We start from the raw sequence: 18,871 nt of genomic DNA, 5'->3' as shown, positions 1-18,871 counted from the left end.
TGTCTGTCGGACATTCGAACCTGGATGAGGTTAGCACAGAGTGGGGCAGCCTTATCTAGGTGTCTATCGGGGTACTCCGCAACATATGTCAATGATCTGGATCTTGGAAATTGTGATCGAACAATTCACGAGTCCGAGAGTCGAAATGCCCTAGTACAATCCTGGTCTTGAGGTGCGACATTCCGATAAACACCTACAGAAGCCGCGGCACCGGTTGGTAACCTGATGTTTCACATGGTTGAAAACAACTAGTCTGGTGGTCTGTTCATCTTCACACCGACGAATCTGGTACACATTTGGATCATGTCATGAGTGGCCGTTTCTCGAACAGTTGGAGCCTGAGCGTCGCGTGTTATATCCAAAGAGCTGTTTTCAAGGCATTCGACGCTTACCACCCATTCTGAAATAAGAAGGCACATACGTCCCTGTCAAACCGTCGAACCGTCGAACCATCGCTGCAAAGATGCCTGCCTCAAAGATGCCTACCCTTCCTGTTATCGACTTCTCGCCTTATGTTGATCTTAACAGCACAGAGGCTTCGAAACAAGCCGTTGCCCAAGAGATCGATCGTGCCTGCCGAGAGGTCGGATTCTTCTATCTTTCCAACCATGGCGTCGATGTAAGCCTCATGCAGCAGATGATCGATAACGCGAGAACCTTCTTCGACACGGCCTCTGATGAGGAGAAAGATGCCATCAAGATCAAGCCAGCCGGCGATGGCGTTGGAGACTTGTCTCGTGGTTTTCAACGGGTCGATGGAGGAGCCAAAGGATCCCATGAAGTAGGTCTCCGATTGACAAAGCTAATTTGACCTAGACTGACTCACTACCCAGGCTGTAGATATCTTCCGCCCAGTCGACAACTCTGCAGGACCACCATACGAGATCGGGTTGGGAGAGAACCAGTGGCCAACAGTACCCAAGAACTTCCGAGAAGTTTCGGAGAGATACGTCGACGGACTCTTGACTCTCGCAACCCAGTTGATGAGAGTCATTGCAACGGGATTAGGAGTTGACGAACAGCTGTTCCTGAGCCGTATTGACAAAAGTTTCTGGGATCTGCGCATTCTTGGTTACAAGGCCACGGATCCAGAGGCGACCACGCCATCCGTCTCTGGTATCGGAGAACACACGGGTCAGACTGCCTTGATACTGTTGAAGAAGCGATGACTAACCACCAACAGACTTTGGTATCCTGACCCTGCTTTTGACGGACCCTCAAAAGAATTCACTCCAAGTATGGTCCAAATCTGGCGAATGGATGGCAGCAGATCCTATTCCTGTAAGTGCATCCAGGCTCTAGGCCTGTTCCTATCTGACTATCGGCCTCAAGGGATGCTTCGTTATCAACCTTGGTGGCATGCTGTCGAAATGGACGAACGGGCAATACGTTTCAACAAAGCACCGCGTCTTGCACAACTCTTCGAAAGCGCGTATATCGGTGCCGTTCTTCTTCGACCCCAATATGGACGCTCACATTTCGCCCGTCCTTCCACTGGATGGAAGTGCTCGCGAAGATGAGGGAATACTGTACAGGGAGAAGTTTCTCCGTGCAATGCAGTATACTGTCGTCACGGATCCAAACTACAGCTGCACGACGTGATGTCTGTGAGTGCTGCGCAGTTCACGATTTAGGGTTGGCGCAGTAGTGTATGGTTTATCGAGACTGTTGGAACTGGACATTGTTGTTAGCGTCATTGTTGGGAAACACTCTCGGATCCTGAATTCTTATAATCCTTAAATTATTTGATCCCTACTGTAACACTCAGTAAGGAACATTTAGTACGCATTGTGAGGATGATCGTGCCCGTTACCGTCCGTGCCTGTGCGTGTTGTGGGGAGTTGTTTCAGTGGCAAGTGGGAATGTCAATGCCCTGCATGCTTGCCTAGCACAGGGCTAGAAGCGGCTGTGGCCGTGCTATTGAAAGACGACGCTTATCTCCCCATCTCAGATTGAATTCTAACTTCACCTCTACCCATCATTCAGATTTCAGATACTCACATTCTACGCCGCTGACGACTACCAGAAGACGAATATAATTGGCGACGGTAACGGTTTCTACCATGACACTTGCACCACGCCAACGCAAGTCACGCAGCGGGTGCAAGCAGTGCAAAGTCCGCAAAGTATGATGGCCATCCTCCAGCTCTTTCGCCCTGCCCGGTGGCTGACCCTTCCATCGCCTTCAGGTCAAATGTGATGAAACATCACCAAACTGTAAACAGTGCGTTCGACAGGGCTATGAATGCCCAGGCTACAACAAACTCATATCGTTCTTCGAGATCCGGGAGATCAGCGACTCCAAGCTGAAAGTCAGTCGACGACGTCGAAATCTGCAGCGACAGCAGGAACAACAAAAGCTTCAGCGAGGCCTCTCCGATGACACATCGTACCTTGTGAGCTACTACTTCAGCAATGTCTGTCCCGTCATATCATGTTTCGACTCTCCGACAAACATCTTTCGACGTGAGCTACCTAGTCTTATAAGGGCATCGGAGACGATTTCTCTGTGCATTCAGGCTATTGCAACCGCGCGTCTCTCGCAATATGAACCATCCAGAATTGAAGCCAAAATCCCGCTCCGAAATCGTGCTCTCAAGTCGCTTTCAACCGACATTGGCAGACTCACCGAGAAAGGGGGGCATGTAGACGAAACACTGATTCTAGCTTCGGTGATGTTAGGCATGAGCGTGGTAAGTAGTACGCAGAATCTAGGTTTTTACCAAGGCTGACCTGTTCAAAGCCCTGGCATAACCGAACACTGGGGGATGAGCATTTTGCCGGCGCCCGGTCGTTGGTGCTGGCATGGCTAGCCAATACTAAAAAGCACCATTCTCCCACGCCTCTTACCCAGCTCATCCTTCCAATGCTCGTATATTGGGAGATGCTGGCGTCGTTTGTGATGCCGGACAGTGCTGGAATCATCGAACCCTTGCGATCTCAGCATCCAAATATCGAATGTCTCATATCCGGAAAAGAGTCCGAACGGGAAGGGAAGGCCAAGCTACATCCATTCACAGGGGCTCCGACAGAAATCTTCGAGCTTGTCGCCAAAGTCGGGCACCTGGTGCGGACGAAGACGAACACGTTCTTGTCTCTTGGAGAAACTCTCGACTCTCGGGCGTCTCACAATGGTCCAGAAGTACGCAAATCATTCAGTGAAAACCTGCAATGGTCAGCTATGGTCGAAGAGTGCGAAGCGGCACTGCTGGCATACCAAGTTCCATCTCTCGAGGAGGTGGACGATACCAATGACTCCAAGACACCGGTTGTCGACTTACTGAACATCGCCGAGGCATACCGATACGCTGCCCTGCTGCAAATTTATCGAGCCTGCCCTGATCTGCTTGAAATGCGGCTTCCTGTTGTCCAGGGCACGGCCCAATCCGCGGACATTGACAGCGAGGCTGCCGCAGACGAGTTCCTCTATGGGCTTGCAGCCGAAACACTCGAGTGCATTGCCAAAATCTCACCCAATTCCGGAACTCATATTGTTCAGCCATTGATTCTGGTCATGGCTGCCAACGAATTACGCCTCTCAAAGCCGAAGGTCGGCGACGCTGAACGACACAAAGCCGGCTACCGAGAATGCGAGGACTGGCGTGACTTCTTGTGGGCGCGGTTGGCAAGCTGTATCGCAAACTTTCGTTCGACACCAATTGCAATCACACTGGATGTGGTAAAGGAGATGTGGGCAAAGATTGACGATGGGCAGCGGGTTTTCTGGCTTGAAATAATCTTGGATAATGGTTGGGAGACTCTGCTGGGTTGAATTCATCCTGCAAGTGTCTCCGTGGTCGCGATTCAATCATTTATCAAAGATTAAGCACAACGACGTGCGAGAGTGATCTATGAAAACCTTGCCACGACTACAGGCTGCTGAACACTTATGTGCCAAACTGGACTACTATCAACCAGACGGCATATGGATGGGACCAAAGGCGTTAGTATCTCCAATAATACTTCGTTCTGGGTGATCCGGCAAAGACCGCGGCCACACTCGCATTAGCTCAGTGTTTGGTGGCTTACTGGGTGGCTGTTCATGACGACCAAAGTTCCGAGGCTGTGCTTGCATTGAACTGCAGCGACGAGACCCACAAGCCAATCATTCAGAGATGTACCTGGTTCGACCAGCAGGCGCACTCATGCTTAGCCACCCAGATGATCCAACAAATTGTTCCACCAGAAATGGTACAAGACTAGTCAGTGATTATTCGTTATCGCCACGGCCGTTCTGACCGTTTACCATCTACCAAAATGCTTCTCCATTTAATTCCTTCCAACCCAACAACATCCACGCTTGAAGCAGACTGGAAGCGCAGAATGCCCAAAGCACAACCGAATGAGACAGTACAGCAAGCTTTGTCGCAGGGGCTTCTGTCGCTGGCACCCTCGTGCAAATATAACATGTGGGGCCAGCTACTCAACAACATGTTTGGTTAAACTGCATAATGCATCTACTTGACGTGCGTACCCGCAAGCTCAAGTACTTCGCAGGCGAGGTGCCGTCGTATGCAATCCTTTCGCACACATGGGGAGATGACGAGATCTCTTTCCAGGACATCAAAAACGCTGGCGTCGAACAACGGGCTGGGTACCTAAAAATCAAGAAGACATGCGAGCTTGCTGCGGGTCTTCAACTCAACTATATCTGGGTTGATACCTGTTGCATCGACAAGAGCAGCAGCACGGAGCTCTCAGAGGCCATAAACTCGATGTATCAATGGTACCAAGACGCCACGGTATGTTACGCTTATCTCTCCGACGTCGATATCAATGTTTCGTCTCGTCGAGAGTCCGATGACCAAGTTTCCAACAGCCGCTACTTCACTCGGGGGTGGACCCTACAAGAAATCCTTGCTCCATGGACCGTCATCTTCCTTGACATGCATTGGCGAGAAATGGGGACCAGGGAGACATTACGAAACACCCTGACTGCCATTACGCGAATACCAGCCAAGTTTTTGTCCGGTGAAGACCTAGGAAAGGCCAGTATCGCACAACGAATGTCCTGGGCATCACATAGGACCACTACACGTTTTGAAGACCGTGCATACAGTTTGCTGGGTATATTTGGTCTTAGCATGCCGTTGCTGTATGGCGAGGGTCAGAAAGCTTTCATCAGACTGCAAGAAGAGATCATCAATAACATTGACGACTATAGCATATTCGCATGGACACTACCAGGGACTGGGAGTGCCGATGTCCTCTCACCATCGCCAGAAGGGTTTCATTACTCGCGAGGCATCATTCCCGATGACTCGATCCGCGAGCCAGACGAGGCAATAATTATCAACAGTAAGGGAATTCATTTACAGGCCAAGATACTTGAGGGACCGCAGCGCGACGGTTCTGTTGTTGCTATACTTCCATGCGAATGGGAGTGCGGTGGGCATGTGGGCATACATGTCAAGGCGCTATGGGACACCGAGGTTTACTTCACACGATCGAGCGATCAACGTCTTGAATCTATCGATTCGCAGCAACTTCAGGGCCTCAGGAGCAGAAAGGTGTGCATTCAACGGAGATATGAGACCCGGAATTACCAACAATCACAGCTCGCTCAAGCTGCCGCGGATGGCAACATCAATGTGCTTCAACTACTGCTTCAGTCGGGCTGGGACCCTGACCACGGCTTCTACCGCGAGTCATCACCGCTCGCCAATGCCGCCATGGCCGGGCACGAGAACGCAGTCCAGGTGCTGCTACAGTACGGCGCCTTGAAGGATCGCAGCGATGGTTCCGGGAACACTCCGCTTGGGTGGGCAGCTACCAATGGACAAGAACATATAGTCAGATTGCTGCTACGGTCCGGCGCCAGAGTAGATTCTCAAGGCTTTTCCCCACTGCGACTGGCTGTTTCACATGGACACGATCATGTGGTCAGGCTGTTGCTAGAGGCTGGCGCTCAGGTGAATCAACCCGACTTTCACGGCAACACCCCACTGGGAATTGCTGCTTCAAGAGGCCACGATCATGTAGTCAGGCTACTGCTAGAGTCCGGCGCTCAAGTGGATCAGCTTGACCCTCGGGGCAACACCCCACTGGGATTGGCTGCTTCAGAAGCACATCACTGTATAGTCAAGCTGCTGCTAGAGTCCGGCGCTCAGGTGAATCAGCCTGACTCCCACGGCGACACGCCATTGGAAGTGGCTGCTTGCAATGGACACGATCAGGTAGTCAGGCTGCTGCTAGAGTACGGCGCTCAAGCGAACCGGCCTGGATCTCAACGCAACGGCACACTGGGACTGGCTGTTACGAACGAACATGACGACATGTTAAGGGGTCTTCGAAGCGATGGCGGCAGTCCAAGTTCAGTCCACGACGTTAAGACCACGATGGAATTCCTGTTCAGAGTCGTTAGAAGACGACAGGCTGGCGTAGTCGATGCGCTTCTCGAAGCCCTTCTCGATAAGGGTGCTGATCCTGATTATGTGGTCGGCGATAGTCGAACCGCGGTGCGAACGACGCGGGACCTGGGAAAGGAGGCTGTGGCACCGGTGTTGCTCAAGAGGGCAGACTTGGACTATTGGAAAGATTCATCCTGTCAGTCGTTGCTTTCGGTGGCGGTGTCCGAATATGGAGATTTGGCAACGGTCAAGGTGCTTCTAAATCATGGTGCCAACATAGAGTGAAGAGGTAGACTGGAATGCACACCACTGAATGTTGCAGCCTGGCTCGGTCATGCAGAGATGGTAGAATTGCTGCTGGAAAGAGGGGCCGACAAAGAAGGTCTGAATTTCCGCGGCCATGGAGAAACACCATTGTCCAACATGGCCAAACAGGGAGATCTGCGTATGGTTAAGATGTTGCTCGAAGCAGGCGCCGACCGCTCCATCAGTAAAATCCATGACGAAACGCCGTTCTTTCTGGCATGGTCAGTTGGCTCCCGTGGTAGGAACCTTGTAAAGCTTTTCGAGGATTGTCCTGCAAGAGCAAGGAAGAGACCGTCAGATGACGACGACGCCCTCGAAGAACCGACACCACGAAAGCGACCAAAGTACGCCCGGAGTGTGGATAATGAAGAGCAGGAGGACCCATTGCACGAAATCAGTTCGCAAAGTGTAGTCTAGCAACGAGTTCTCATTAAAAGTCAAATCGAGCACAAGGCGCTCTGGAACGTCCTCATCGATAAGCACTTCGCCTGAATGCTAGCAGGTTAATTCTGTCGCAGTGGCTGTCAACAACTCTAGACACCTTGTCAAGTAACACATCGTTGTCGAGTAGCTCAGCGTACGCTATAGCAGATCATCGAGGGGGAATCTGAGGCAGAAGAATAGAACATCAACGGTAGAGCCAGGAGACATCAGCCGGCTATTGTAATCACCAAAAGCATTATATTTCCAATACAGAGAATTCCGTGCGTTCCTGTAGATATCCCCAAGCTAAGTAAGCTTACGTCATCCCTGCAGCATAGATATAGTCATGGAGATTGCGCCCTCACTCCCGGACATAGAATTTGTACACATAAAAATCATATCGACAAAAGTGAATTCGTGACCCGTGCCATGTCGCTTTCGCTCATGACATGCGGGCATAATCTTGAGGGTTGTACCGGTACTGCTGGTTGGGGTCTGGACTTCCCGGCTGACTACCCCGATCAGAACCTCTGTACTGCTGCCCTGGCGTACCATTTGAGTCACTCCTGTACTGCTGCCACTGGTAGGAATTTTGATCCGGACTGCTATGTTGTTGTCCTTGTTGTGCATTGGGGTCGGGACTTCTATACTGCTGTCCTTGTTGGCCGTTCGGATCCGGACTCCTCGAACCCCAACTCGCGGACATGCCCTCGTTGGCCGGCAATTCTGCGGCAAATGACCTCTTGTCCAGTCCCGGAGAACTCATCCCTTCTTGGTCGTGGGATGTGGGATGCGAGCTGACGGAGCCCGCATAGCTTTGCCGGTCCGAGGCGCTGCTGTTCACGAACATCGTCTGGCCCGGTGAAGGAGTACTGGCGGACAACTCGGACACCGCCGTTGAGAAGCGGTTCGGCGGTTGCAAGCGCTGATTGTCCTGGACCGTGGCGTACTGCGTGCTCCCGGGCATCTCGATGGCGAGGCCTTGTTGGGGTGCGAGCGGAACGCTACCGTACTGTGATTGTCTGTCATGGCCATACTGCGACTGTCGTCCGTAGGCGGACTGTCTGCGGTCCGGCAAACCTGGCGACATTGGGCCGTAGGGCGACTTGGGCGTCATCATCGACGTCGGCGAGTATTGGCCTGGGCCGGAGGTCTGCGACCGATCGGCCGGATTGAGTGTCTTGAGTCTTCCATCTTCCATCATGGCGCTGAGCTGGCCGGAGTCGATCAGCTCAGCTTTCTTGACCATTCGATCGACCATGATCTTTGAGGCGGCTTTGAGTTCCTTTTTGACGAATGAGATCATGGCGGGATTGCACTTGATTTCGATGTCCTCGCGCAAGTACAAGCCGTCGGCGGGAGCACCGCTGCCTAGCTCTTTTGTCTCGGGTGGCTCACCAGGCTGGTTTCCCCGTATCTGCCACTTGTTGCGGATGTCGACACCCATGGCCGCATAGACGTGCGTTTGTAGACCCCAAGGCATGTCATGGAAGACGCCTTTGAAAGATATCTTGCCCGAACCCATCTTGCCCATCCCCGGTATATACTGTATCCGCTGGGAGATTTCGTACCACGTGGAGAAGAACTCGTCCGAGGGCGCATTCTGGGGAGCCTTGACAGGCTTGTAGCCGGTTACTAGCGGATTCAACTCGATGATTTCGCCATGGCTGTGAAGCATGTCAATGGCCAGCTGCCGGGGGATCTGGGAGGGAATGGGTGTGATATTCGCGTAGACCGACTTCTTCTTCATCATGTTTTTGGCGGGGTGTTTCGTACAGTGGGGAGGCTGACGGTGGTATGTATAGGAGGAGGAGGGGACCTAAAAGGGCATTTCACTTGTGCTTCGCAACAGGAGTGAGCTTTTGATGAATTTGTACAGTCTTGCCCGGCAAAGGATCGAGTAATTGTCGCAGGCAGAAGATGTAAGATTGCGCGCAAAGCCTAGAGCTCGAGGGATCAGTAGTGACTAATTGGTGAGGCTGACCATGCAGCACTTGGCCTGGCCGGTCGAGGCTTATTGGCGCAGACGGCGAGACGGCGATATGGGAGAAGAGATGGCATTGCCTGTCACCAAGATGGGCATGGTGGACATTGTGTCTTGAACAAGGCTACTAAAGTCGACGGCGGCTGTATTGATCTACATAGGGTTTGCGATACCAGATCGTATTGATGCGCTGAAGTCTGAAGAACGTCACTTGATCAGAATCTCTGTGTGTACGGAGTACAATGATGGGGATCGTGTAGTCGGTAACTTTGCCAGGCCGGATACCAGCAGATCCGGGTCCCTCAATTATAATCTTCGGGCTTGATGCAGGTCCCCAGGCAGCTTTTATTGGCTCTTACCCCTCTGCCAATATTACCTAAGTTAGAGACCTAGGTATCTACTCTGGGCGCACTGCCGCATTTGGGCGGAAGGTTCACGCATTTATCTCCTTTTCACTTTGTTCCTGCGACGAGTTCCTGCGACGAAGATTTCAATAAAACGGAAAAGATGCTGTCATCATCTACTCGATGGAAGATATCATCGGAGATTGACGCCAGAAGAGGAGGCCTGAAATTGCATCTTTGATCTCAATAACGACCCTCTGCGATACGAAGCTGCCTGACTTCTGCTCGGCCCCATACGATCTACACTCGCCGATCGAGTGGCGGAGCAGACAGTCCTCGAAATAGTGCCCCCAGGTTATTCACGATTGGACGCCCACATGCACCAAGATCGATCCTCTGACGAGCACGGCTGAACGGACCAACACTCGTATCTCCCAAACAAGAAATCCGTATACACACCAGTGTCAGCTGCTTCCAAATTCTTCCCAAGACCGGCATGCATCCCATACGATCACTCTCAACTTAGAAGTCGTCGTTCATGTACGCCTGCAGCCACGCATTCCGTCCAATCCACGATCGAACCCTCTTGCCGAAAATCCTGGAATAAAGTCAGCATAATCTCTTCCAGTCGAGGGATAAATCTTACCATAATGGGACTGTCAAGAAGCACACGAATAGAAACAAGGCTCCCAGGACGCAGAACACCTTCAATGCGCCAGATTGCGCCAACCAGCTGTTGACGAAATAAGTGAGTCCAAACGTCAACAGGTTTCGCGCATTGATGGCCACGAAAGCCTCCTCGTTCAACTTCGGGTATGAGTCGATCACATAGCCGAACACGCAGGTCGATGCAAAAGCAAGACTCATGTTCGCCAGGCCGAACGTCAAGACAGGACCGGACCAGTGAGTCTGGTAGTGGACAGTTGCTCCAAAGCCAAAGAACCCGACCGTGCCCAAAACTGCAACCACAGTCATGAGCACGAGACGGAACTCTGGCTCGTAAATACCCTTGTTCCTCTTGGTCAAGTAGACGCAGATCCAATCATTCAATGGTCCAGAGATGACTTCTCCCAGCAAGGTCAGGATGAACGGCGACAAGCTGATCAATCCGACCTGCGAAACCGTGAAGTTGTAGGGAGGAGCGACAAAGATGACACCATTAACGACACTGAAGACGACAACTGTAAGCCCGAGTCAGTATCCAGCGCCAAAGCTTCGGCATAAAACTACTCACTCCAGGTCAAGGTGGTTCCGTACACCAAGAATCCCCAGAAGACTGCGGGATAGAAGAACAATATCACAGGACGAGTAAAGATCTTGAACATCGGGGCATAACTGTAGCGGCCGGTGAAGATGCGCAGTGATTGCATGTACGTGTGCTTCTCCTCGGCTGACCCGCGTGTGACAGAGTACGAGAGGTGCTTGTCTTTCTCGCCATGTGCTTGAGATGTGTCGTGCTCATGAGCCAACCCCATGTGAACGTGTTGTGTTCCCGCTTTCTCTGCGTCACCGACCACTGTGTCTTGAATGGGGACAACCACGACCGCATCGCGGCGATAGGAGGTTTCTGGAACCAAGAACAGCACGGCAAGCATCAAGACGCCAAAGAAGATGGCGCAGACTCCGAACGTCCATTTGTAGCCATCGTATTGGATAATGTATCCAGACACGAGACCTCCGCCAGCGATACCGGTGAGTAGGAACAAATTCCAGACGGCAATGCGGGTGGCGCGTTCATGCACAAAGTACAGATCGCCGATAGTACATTGGACAAGGACCTATGCAGGGAGTCAGTCCACGTCCTGCAGGCGTTCTTCAGGACAGCAAGCTTACCTCATACGGAGCCATTCCAATACCCGATATAATTCTGCTAGCCAGGAACGAGCTATAGTTGGTGGCCTCCGCTCCCCAGACGCTGCATGCGAACATGATGACGATGGCAAGAATGTAGATGGGTCTCTTTCCATACAGCTTGGCCAGCGGGTTCGTGATGAACAGACCAAGACCAATAGTGAGGATCAACCAGGCCGTGGACTGAGACAAAACATTGACCGTGATGTTGAGTTGCGCGGATATTTCGACAAAACCAGGACCAAGCATGGGACCGAATGCACCAACGACGGCCGCCGAGAGACCAACGATGATCAGAATCATGTCCTTTTTCCATTGTGGCCAGTTGAGAGGATCATTCGGAGAGTCGGATGGTTGAGGAATCAAGATAAGATGCGAGAACCGCCCCGTTCCATGCTTGAGAAGCTCTCGAGGTACTGCTGAATACTCGGGTGGAAGGTCTTCCTGGTCACTCATGAACGAAGTGCCAGGAACGACTTCCAGCTTTTTGCAGTCGACGATTCCGAAAGGCATCTTTGCTGAATACCCCCGAGGGTGTATGTGTCAAAGGACTAAAGGATGAAGAAGAGGTCGGTAGTATCAACCCCAAGCTATCTCTTGATAAGCCGAGATCTTACAGCTTTTTAGACGGCGCTGCAGCTGAGCTCCTGAGGTCCAAGTATCCAGAGCAATCCTTTTGAAGGGGCAACGATGACTGTTAAAACAATTCAATAGATGCTGAAGAGCGGAGCAAGCTTCCGCACTTGTTCGTGCAGCACTACTGTCAATAGCCAAGAGCTCTTTGACAGTTACACGGGGCTTTGCCTGGGAGCATGGGGCTCCGCCATACAAAATGGAGTAACTCCGTATACTGGAGTTCCCACGCGTTTTGCAGCCACACAGCACACTTCCCTATAGGTTGTGATCATGAGCAACGACTTTTGGGGTTTGAAAGGAGAAAGGCAACTCGGAACTGTCCCACTGGATGACAGCTATGCCGAAAACAAGATGGTGTGGGAGGAAAAGCCCCAGCTCGACATGCCCCAGATTCCCAGTCAACCCCAAGTTTAGACGAATAGGAGGTGGAGGGCTCCGTATGATCGAACAGCGCATCACTCAGCAGGGGCATTTATCCGTGTCGTCCGGGAACCCCAGGTGCATCTTCCGTGAGGCGCTGCATGGGGCATGCCCGGCAGTTGAAGATGCTCGCATGGCCGAGATCTCGCCTCAGTGCAGGTGATATCTGAAGCAGCATCATGCCTGTCTAAACCGACATTGGCGAAAGTCAAAGAGTTGGAGGGATCAAGAACCCCTGGTTGACTCGACTATTGATGGGCTAGCCATGGACGTCGACACCAAATCAGGAAGATGCGAGCAACCTAGTCGCGAAATCTATTCCAACCGAGCCAGGCCCGGTTCGCTTGTGGCTAGGATGCTCGCATACATGGCGAGATGGCCAGAGACGTCGTCTATGCGCAATTTGGAGGAGATGTTGAGATCTACACGCAGCATGGTACTTCGAACATTGAAGCAATTCTGAGTTGATGGCCTGGCCCCGAGTTCCCGAACCAGTGACAAGGCTGCCTGCCGTTCATATTACAACATTGGGTTTTATTCTCTACGACTCACATTTCATGCTAGTTGGTCAACCTCTGTGGCTATCACCGTCTGAATGCCACTCTTCTGTTCAGACTCAGGTGGGGTCTCAGTCTTGACAGGTTTGCCTTGCCTCAAATCCTTCAAAACATCATCAACCACTTCGTACGCGTGAGTTTCGGCATCGAAGTCCAACAACCATGCTTCTCTCTTCAGGTGCAACACTGTGACATCTTTCCATATCTCATTCCAGTCAGCTTTGTGCCACTGTTCTCGCGTTGTTACACCCGTCATCTGAGCTCGGTGAACACGTCCATACCGGATAGCCTCATATGCCCGGATAGCGAGAGGAACATCCGCTTTGCCTGCCTTCTGCAGAGTGATGGCTAACGTCACTCCGTCTTCCATCGACTGACTGGCTCCCTGGATCGATGTCGGTAAGAATGGATGTGCAGCATCGCCGATGAGACAGATGCGAGCCTTTGGTGATATGAAGGTCGGTAATGGATCTCGGAAGACCAGCTTGTAATCGACGAGTCGGTCGGGGGGAGTTGCATCGACAATGTCGTGGACTACCGGCGCCCAACCGGCCAAGTGTTTCTTCACCTCATCCTTGTTTCCCGGGAACTGCCAGTCTTCCTCGATATCACCATCGTCCTTGTGTGTCAACACCCAGCTGAACTCCTTTCCGTTCTTCACTGACGCAGCCAGAAAGTGCTTGTCTTCGCCAATCTAAAACAGATTAACCTTGATCCGTGGAATGGGTCGGTGTCAACCTCTTACCCATCCAGTATGCGTGTCACCGTTTATAACGAGGTGCTTTGTCCTCTCATTCTTAGCAAGCTCGTCCGAGTCAAACCATGAGCGATAAACAGCATAGCCTGACGGCTTTGGCGGATCCTCGGTACCCAACACAATCTTCCTGCCAGCAGACTTGACACCCTCTGCAGCAAAGACACAATCTGCGACCACTTTCTCACCATTTGAAACAACACCTGCCTCGGTATCGGTCTCGAAATAATCGGTGACAGTTTGACCAAGTCGAATATCAACACCTCTCGCTTTGGCATGTTTGTACACCACGTCATGGATCTGGCCTCTATGTCCGTTTATGCGTCGTCCCCATTGCTTCTCATCCCCCCATTGCTGTCGAGTCGCGAAGTTGCCCATCCAGTCGTGGAAATCCAGTCCAGTGCTTTTATGGACGATGGGGTCGAGCTCGTCAACTACACCCTCCCATCTCTCGAATATGTGACCCGAGTTTGAGGAGAAACTGATGACATCCCCTAGAGGCTTGAGCTGTTTGACCTTTTCCAATAGTATGACTTCATGGCCTTTCCGATTGCATTCAATGGCGGCGCATAAACCACCAAACCCTGCTCCGACTATAAGCACCTTGATACCCGAAGGTGGCAGCTTTGCTAACTCCGGCATGTTTATGACTTTCGAGATGCTTGGTGCCGCTTGCGAAATGCCTTTGAAAGACCAGCGAGCAAAAGAATGGCTCTTTGAACAAGCTTTCCAAGATGATCACGGTTCGAAGTCTACCTTGGGTTCGTGTTCACCAAGTCTGTTGTTGCCACGTTGACGATCACAGGACCACAATTTCAGCCTTCGTCAAACTCAACCAGCTTTCAAACGTTCTTGTTGACTCCCGAGTTCAAGATATCTTCCATGGCCGGCACATCAAACCACACGACTGCCGACAGAGTTTATTAAATGAGGTTGGAATAACCAGAAATGGGCTTTTTCCGCCTTGTGACTTTCGCTCCACGAACTCCTGACTTCGGCACCCGCACAGCATGATGGGGGGGATGGGGGGTAGTGCCGATCCATCCACACATCATTTGTGATCCTGTCCTTTCGGCTGTCGTCGATTGGCTATGTGTGGTCGGCAATGATGTCGAGCAGATTCGACTCCTCACTTCTCCTCAATCTAGGTGATCCTGTGCCGACGGGCCATGATCTGTAAGCCGTTGTAGCAAGATCATGTCGGGCAGTTGTTCAACGACTTTCAATGTCGAACTACTCACTGTAATCATCACCAGCTCCTCGCCGACGGCTGTTTGAAGGATAGATCTAGGAAGAACTTACAGCCCAGGCACTCCAATGGCGTGGTCGACGTTCTTCCTCTTCTGGACAGGTCTCACCGGGGTGGCCCTCCTGATACTCCTCGGCGTCGTGGTTCACGATGTGATACTATGGCGACGAATGCCTCCAGGTCCAAGACCACTCCCTTTCGTCGGCAACAAATTCGACATCTCAACTAAACACCCCTGGATCCAGTTCCAAGAATGGTCCAAAACCTACGGGCCAATCTACACATTATGGTTCGGCCGACGACCAACAATCATCATCTCCGATCCCACCGTGGCCGTCGAGCTGCTCGAAAAGCGGTCCAACAAGTACTCTTCACGTCCACGCTTCGTGGTCATGGGCGAACTTCTCTGGGACGGAGCCGCCATCCTCGTCAAGCCCTACGGCAAAGAATGGCTGGTGAGGCGCAAAGCATTACATTCAGCCTTGACACCGCGAGTCCTGCTGAACTACCGCCCCGTCCAAGAAGCCGAGGCGACGCGTCTGTGCTACCACCTCCTACAAGACCCCCAACACTTTGAACCCCATCTCGACCGCATGACCGCTAGCATAGTGTTTACCATCGCGTACGGTCACCGCGTCGACAGCCTCCAGTCGCCTATCATCAGACAACGTCTCAAGATGATGCACCGCGCCGCCGCAACGAACGTGCCAGGCCGGTATCTCGCCGAGTCATTCCCCATGCTCGCACGCATCCCGGACGCACTCGCGCCATGGAAGCGCGAAGTCAAATCTTGGGGGTTGGAAGAAGCAGCCGCCAACGCCCAACTCCTTCAATACGTCCGCGAGGACATGGAGAACGCCAAACATCCCGGCGCCGCACCCCTCCCCAACAGTCTTGCCAAACACCTTCTCGAAGCCCGCGACGCCGACCCATCCAATTTCGCACTCCTCCGCGACCGCGACTTCGCAACCTTACCAGCAAGCATTTTCGGCGCCGGGGCCGACACCACAGCCAGCACACTCTGCTCTTCAATCCTCGGCCTAATCACGAACCAGGATGTCGTTGAGGCCGCGCACGCCGAACTCGACGCCGTGATCGGAACCGATCGTCTCCCCAATTATACCGACGAGTCCTCTCTACCATATATTCGGGCATTGTGCAAGGAAGTCCTCCGCTGGCGCCCCGTCGCTGTCCTAGGCGGTACACCGCACGCGAGTAGCGAGCCCGACACATATAACGGATACTATATCCCCTCTGGCACGAATATCCTAGGAAATTCATGGGCCATCAACAGACATGAGGACTACTATCCTAACCCGGATAACTTCAACCCTTTACGATTTCTGGACGTTGACCCCCAGACGCTATCATATCTACCTGCGAAGTATGTCCAGGGTACGGTGCGGGAGAAAGGACGTTTACAACATCCAAGTAAACTAGGCCACAGCAGCTTCGGATGGGGTCGTCGAATATGTCCTGGCGCAGACCTCGCGAACGCGAACCTGTTCATTGCATTGGCGCGAATGCTCTGGTGCTTCGACATCAAACCGCTCAAAGGTGTGGTGTATGACACGTACGATTATACGGATGGATTCAATATCCGGCCGAATCCGTATAAATGCGAGATTACGATCCGAAGTCAACGTCACGAAGAGGTGCTGAGCGCGGAATTTGAGGATGCACAAGGTTTTCTGACAAAGAATTTCCCCCTGTTCAAGGAGCATGAGATTGTCGTCTAGACTCCCATCCGCTGAAATAGTTGTATTCAAAGCTACTTTGCACCTTGCATACGCTTCATTCTCTCCTCGGCAGCTCGTGCTCTTCGTTCTCGTTCCAGACGCATTCTCATCTCTGGCGTTAATCCTCTCATTTCTTCTTCGCGCTTTTCTGACCCCGTCTTCTCAATTGCGGCAGCGAGCGTCTTGCCCGTACCGGCTTTTCGTTCGATCCGTCCGACGTTCTTCTTCTCTTCTTCCTGCCGGATATGCTCGAGATCAGCTTTCCTGCGCTGAGCCTCGGCTGCATCATGGGCTGCTTTTTCTTGCTTGGCCTTCGCATCGGCTTCGTCCTGACTTAGTGGCGAAGGAATATGTGTTTTTGTCCATTCAAAGGTATTTTCACCTATTTGTTGTCTCGCGACGCGGAAAGTGTCCCTGGTCTTCGTATCGCCTGCGATCTCGTAGGCAGTCTTTCCATCGCCGTTCGTGATCGTTGGGTCTGCCTTGGCTTTCGTGAGAAGTGCCAGAACGAGTGCAGGAGAGTTGGTTGACGCGGATAGATGGAGCGGAGTCGGAGCGTGATGATGCTCCGCTGCAGGGTAGAAGGAGAAATCTGGCGAGAGCTCATTCTTGGACAAGTACAAGAGGACACCTGGAGCCTTGGACCGTCGTATCAGTGCTTGTAATTGTGATGTGTGTAGTTGCGCCGCCTCGTCCTCTTTACTGAGCTTCGGTGCTGCCGGTTTTGGCTTTTGCTCTTTGGGTGCAGCCTTCTCTGCTGGGGTCTTCTCTTCCACTGGTTTGGTCAACTTGCCAACCTTCACTCTCGTGAGTTCCTGGAATGACCGGAGCAGTTCGGCTTGTGTCGCACGACGGGTGCTGAAGGGAAAGCCTCGAATCCTCTTGTCGTTGCTGCGTAGGACTTGACCGTCATATGGTCCAAACAACGTTCTTCGGTTCGTAGATCCTGTCGCCCGAATGAAAAGCAGTTCAGAAGTGTCAATCATGTTTTTCCATTCCGAGAGAACATTTCTGATATCAACTTCTAGAGCTGCTTCGTTGTACCGTCGTATTGAGGATCCCGCTGAATGTGCATTGCCTTTTGCATTGTCATTTGCAGATTGAGAACCACCCTGTTTCCGTCTCGTGGTGTACCGATGGAACGTCTTGTGTGCTTTTACCACGGCATGACGTTCTTCCACGCCCCCAGGACCCTTTCTCAGTTCTGGTATAAGCGAGACGATCATCGCCGCGAAGTGTCCGCCACCAATCATGCATAGGAAGAAATGTGGCTCGTTGACCCCAGACTGTGTAGAATTTCCTTGCGCTTTCCCACTTTGTTTCGCCATAGTGGGTTTCAGCTGCTTTCGTTTGATGATGTCTACTAACGACGTCGGCGCAACTTCTTGCTCTTCATTCGACAGAATCGCTCTGTAGACACCCAACCCGGCATCATCTCCAACCATTGGACTCGTCATCCACAGGAGTGGCGCATTTCCGAAGCCTTTCGGTTTCGTGCTGGTTGGATTTCCATGGTCCTGCCCGGATATCTTCGCCTGCCTCCTCAGAAGCGCACTTAGGGTTGTGTCTCCTGGTTTGCCTTCAGCTTCCTCCTCGTCCGACTCGTCGGAGTCTGAACCAGATAGTGATTCGTCGAGGTCGCCTATCATTCGTATGAAAGTGGCTTCGTCTATCGGAGGTTGTTCTTTTATGCTCAATTTCAGGTTGTACCGGTGGAAATCGGACTTGACGTGCTGTCTCTGGTCTTGGACGTTGTTGAATGACACTTTACACAAAGAACATGACGCCGAAGTCGCGATACCATCCTCGTTCACATTTTGTCGCTCTGTTGTTACGTTTTGATCTTCGCCATCTTCTGTCTTTGTCTGATCGACGCCAGCGAGGGAAAGAGTAAAGAGTAGTTCAGGAGGTAGATCGTAGACTGTCGCAAGTCAGCCAAACCACCTAGGACCATGAGAGGGAGAACCACCATAAAGAGGACGTCGGAGGAGTGGATTTGTCTCCTCCGTCTTGCCCTCCATGCTGTATTGACAGTGATCTGCTGTAGTCGAGAACTTTCAAAGTCTGTCGTGCAGGTTGTGTGCCACAAAAATCGTAGAAAGACTGCGGAGTTCGAAGGCAGTCAACAATGAAGTCATACAATCGAATCACGTTTCTTGGTGTCGATTTCGTGGGATAATATTCGCCTGCCCCGCGTCTTCCACATTGTTGGCCGTGGGCCGCATTAAACGTTTCACTTACAACCCATGTTACATCTA

General features: G+C 52.0%; 8 protein-coding genes across 8 annotated transcripts; 4 read left to right on the top strand and 4 right to left on the bottom strand.

Moving 5' to 3' along the window:
- Positions 1-139: 139 nt before the first annotated feature.
- Positions 140-1,738, top strand: EDD37DRAFT_634196 (oxoglutarate 3-dioxygenase). Its single transcript, XM_062816831.1, has 4 exons — positions 140-781; positions 834-1,134; positions 1,184-1,281; positions 1,333-1,738. Exons 1-4 carry the CDS (start codon positions 464-466, stop codon positions 1,600-1,602), a joined length of 987 nt encoding a protein of 328 aa, XP_062669120.1. The 5' UTR covers positions 140-463; the 3' UTR covers positions 1,603-1,738.
- Positions 1,739-2,131: 393 nt separating this feature from the next.
- Positions 2,132-3,772, top strand: EDD37DRAFT_610542 (fungal-specific transcription factor domain-containing protein; the record flags this gene model as incomplete). Its single annotated transcript, XM_062815221.1, has 3 exons — positions 2,132-2,189; positions 2,254-2,693; positions 2,744-3,772. The coding sequence occupies 3 exons, from the start codon at positions 2,132-2,134 to the stop codon at positions 3,770-3,772; spliced, it is 1,527 nt and encodes a 508-aa protein (XP_062669119.1).
- A 679-nt stretch (positions 3,773-4,451) lies between these two features.
- EDD37DRAFT_544517 (heterokaryon incompatibility protein-domain-containing protein) lies at positions 4,452-5,255 on the top strand (the record flags this gene model as incomplete). The annotated part of the gene is made up of 1 exon (XM_062813662.1): positions 4,452-5,255. A coding segment is annotated over one exon (804 nt), but the record flags the coding sequence as incomplete, so codon positions are not given.
- Positions 5,256-7,521: 2,266 nt separating this feature from the next.
- On the bottom strand, positions 7,522-8,829 carry EDD37DRAFT_566123 (uncharacterized protein; the record flags this gene model as incomplete). Its single annotated transcript, XM_062814083.1, has 2 exons — positions 7,522-7,574; positions 7,644-8,829. The coding sequence occupies 2 exons, from the start codon at positions 8,827-8,829 to the stop codon at positions 7,522-7,524; spliced, it is 1,239 nt and encodes a 412-aa protein (XP_062669117.1).
- Positions 8,830-9,929: 1,100 nt separating this feature from the next.
- On the bottom strand, positions 9,930-11,771 carry EDD37DRAFT_565710 (serine/threonine kinase 16; the record flags this gene model as incomplete). The annotated part of the gene is made up of 4 exons (XM_062814067.1): positions 9,930-10,005; positions 10,054-10,588; positions 10,642-11,185; positions 11,241-11,771. The coding sequence occupies 4 exons, from the start codon at positions 11,769-11,771 to the stop codon at positions 9,930-9,932; spliced, it is 1,686 nt and encodes a 561-aa protein (XP_062669116.1).
- An 838-nt stretch (positions 11,772-12,609) lies between these two features.
- EDD37DRAFT_463378 (salicylate hydroxylase) lies at positions 12,610-14,604 on the bottom strand. Its single transcript, XM_062812985.1, has 2 exons — positions 13,617-14,604; positions 12,610-13,565 (listed from the first exon to the last, which is right to left on the bottom strand). The coding sequence occupies exons 1-2, from the start codon at positions 14,265-14,267 to the stop codon at positions 12,870-12,872; spliced, it is 1,347 nt and encodes a 448-aa protein (XP_062669115.1). The 5' UTR covers positions 14,268-14,604; the 3' UTR covers positions 12,610-12,869.
- A 1-nt stretch (position 14,605) lies between these two features.
- On the top strand, positions 14,606-16,677 carry EDD37DRAFT_463451 (cytochrome P450). Its single transcript, XM_062812986.1, has one exon. The coding sequence runs from the start codon at positions 14,943-14,945 to the stop codon at positions 16,611-16,613; it is 1,671 nt and encodes a 556-aa protein (XP_062669114.1). The 5' UTR covers positions 14,606-14,942; the 3' UTR covers positions 16,614-16,677.
- Positions 16,630-18,826, bottom strand: EDD37DRAFT_463376 (uncharacterized protein). The gene is made up of 2 exons (XM_062812984.1): positions 18,583-18,826; positions 16,630-18,534 (listed from the first exon to the last, which is right to left on the bottom strand). Exons 1-2 carry the CDS (start codon positions 18,632-18,634, stop codon positions 16,646-16,648), a joined length of 1,941 nt encoding a protein of 646 aa, XP_062669113.1. The 5' UTR covers positions 18,635-18,826; the 3' UTR covers positions 16,630-16,645.
- Between the last annotated feature and the right edge of the window lie 45 nt (positions 18,827-18,871).

This window comes from Exophiala viscosa (genome assembly GCF_022695815.1).
Source record: "Exophiala viscosa unplaced genomic scaffold EDD37scaffold_7, whole genome shotgun sequence".
NCBI classification, from domain to species: domain Eukaryota; kingdom Fungi; phylum Ascomycota; class Eurotiomycetes; order Chaetothyriales; family Herpotrichiellaceae; genus Exophiala; species Exophiala viscosa.
This window is presented reverse-complemented; position numbering and strand designations above follow the sequence as displayed.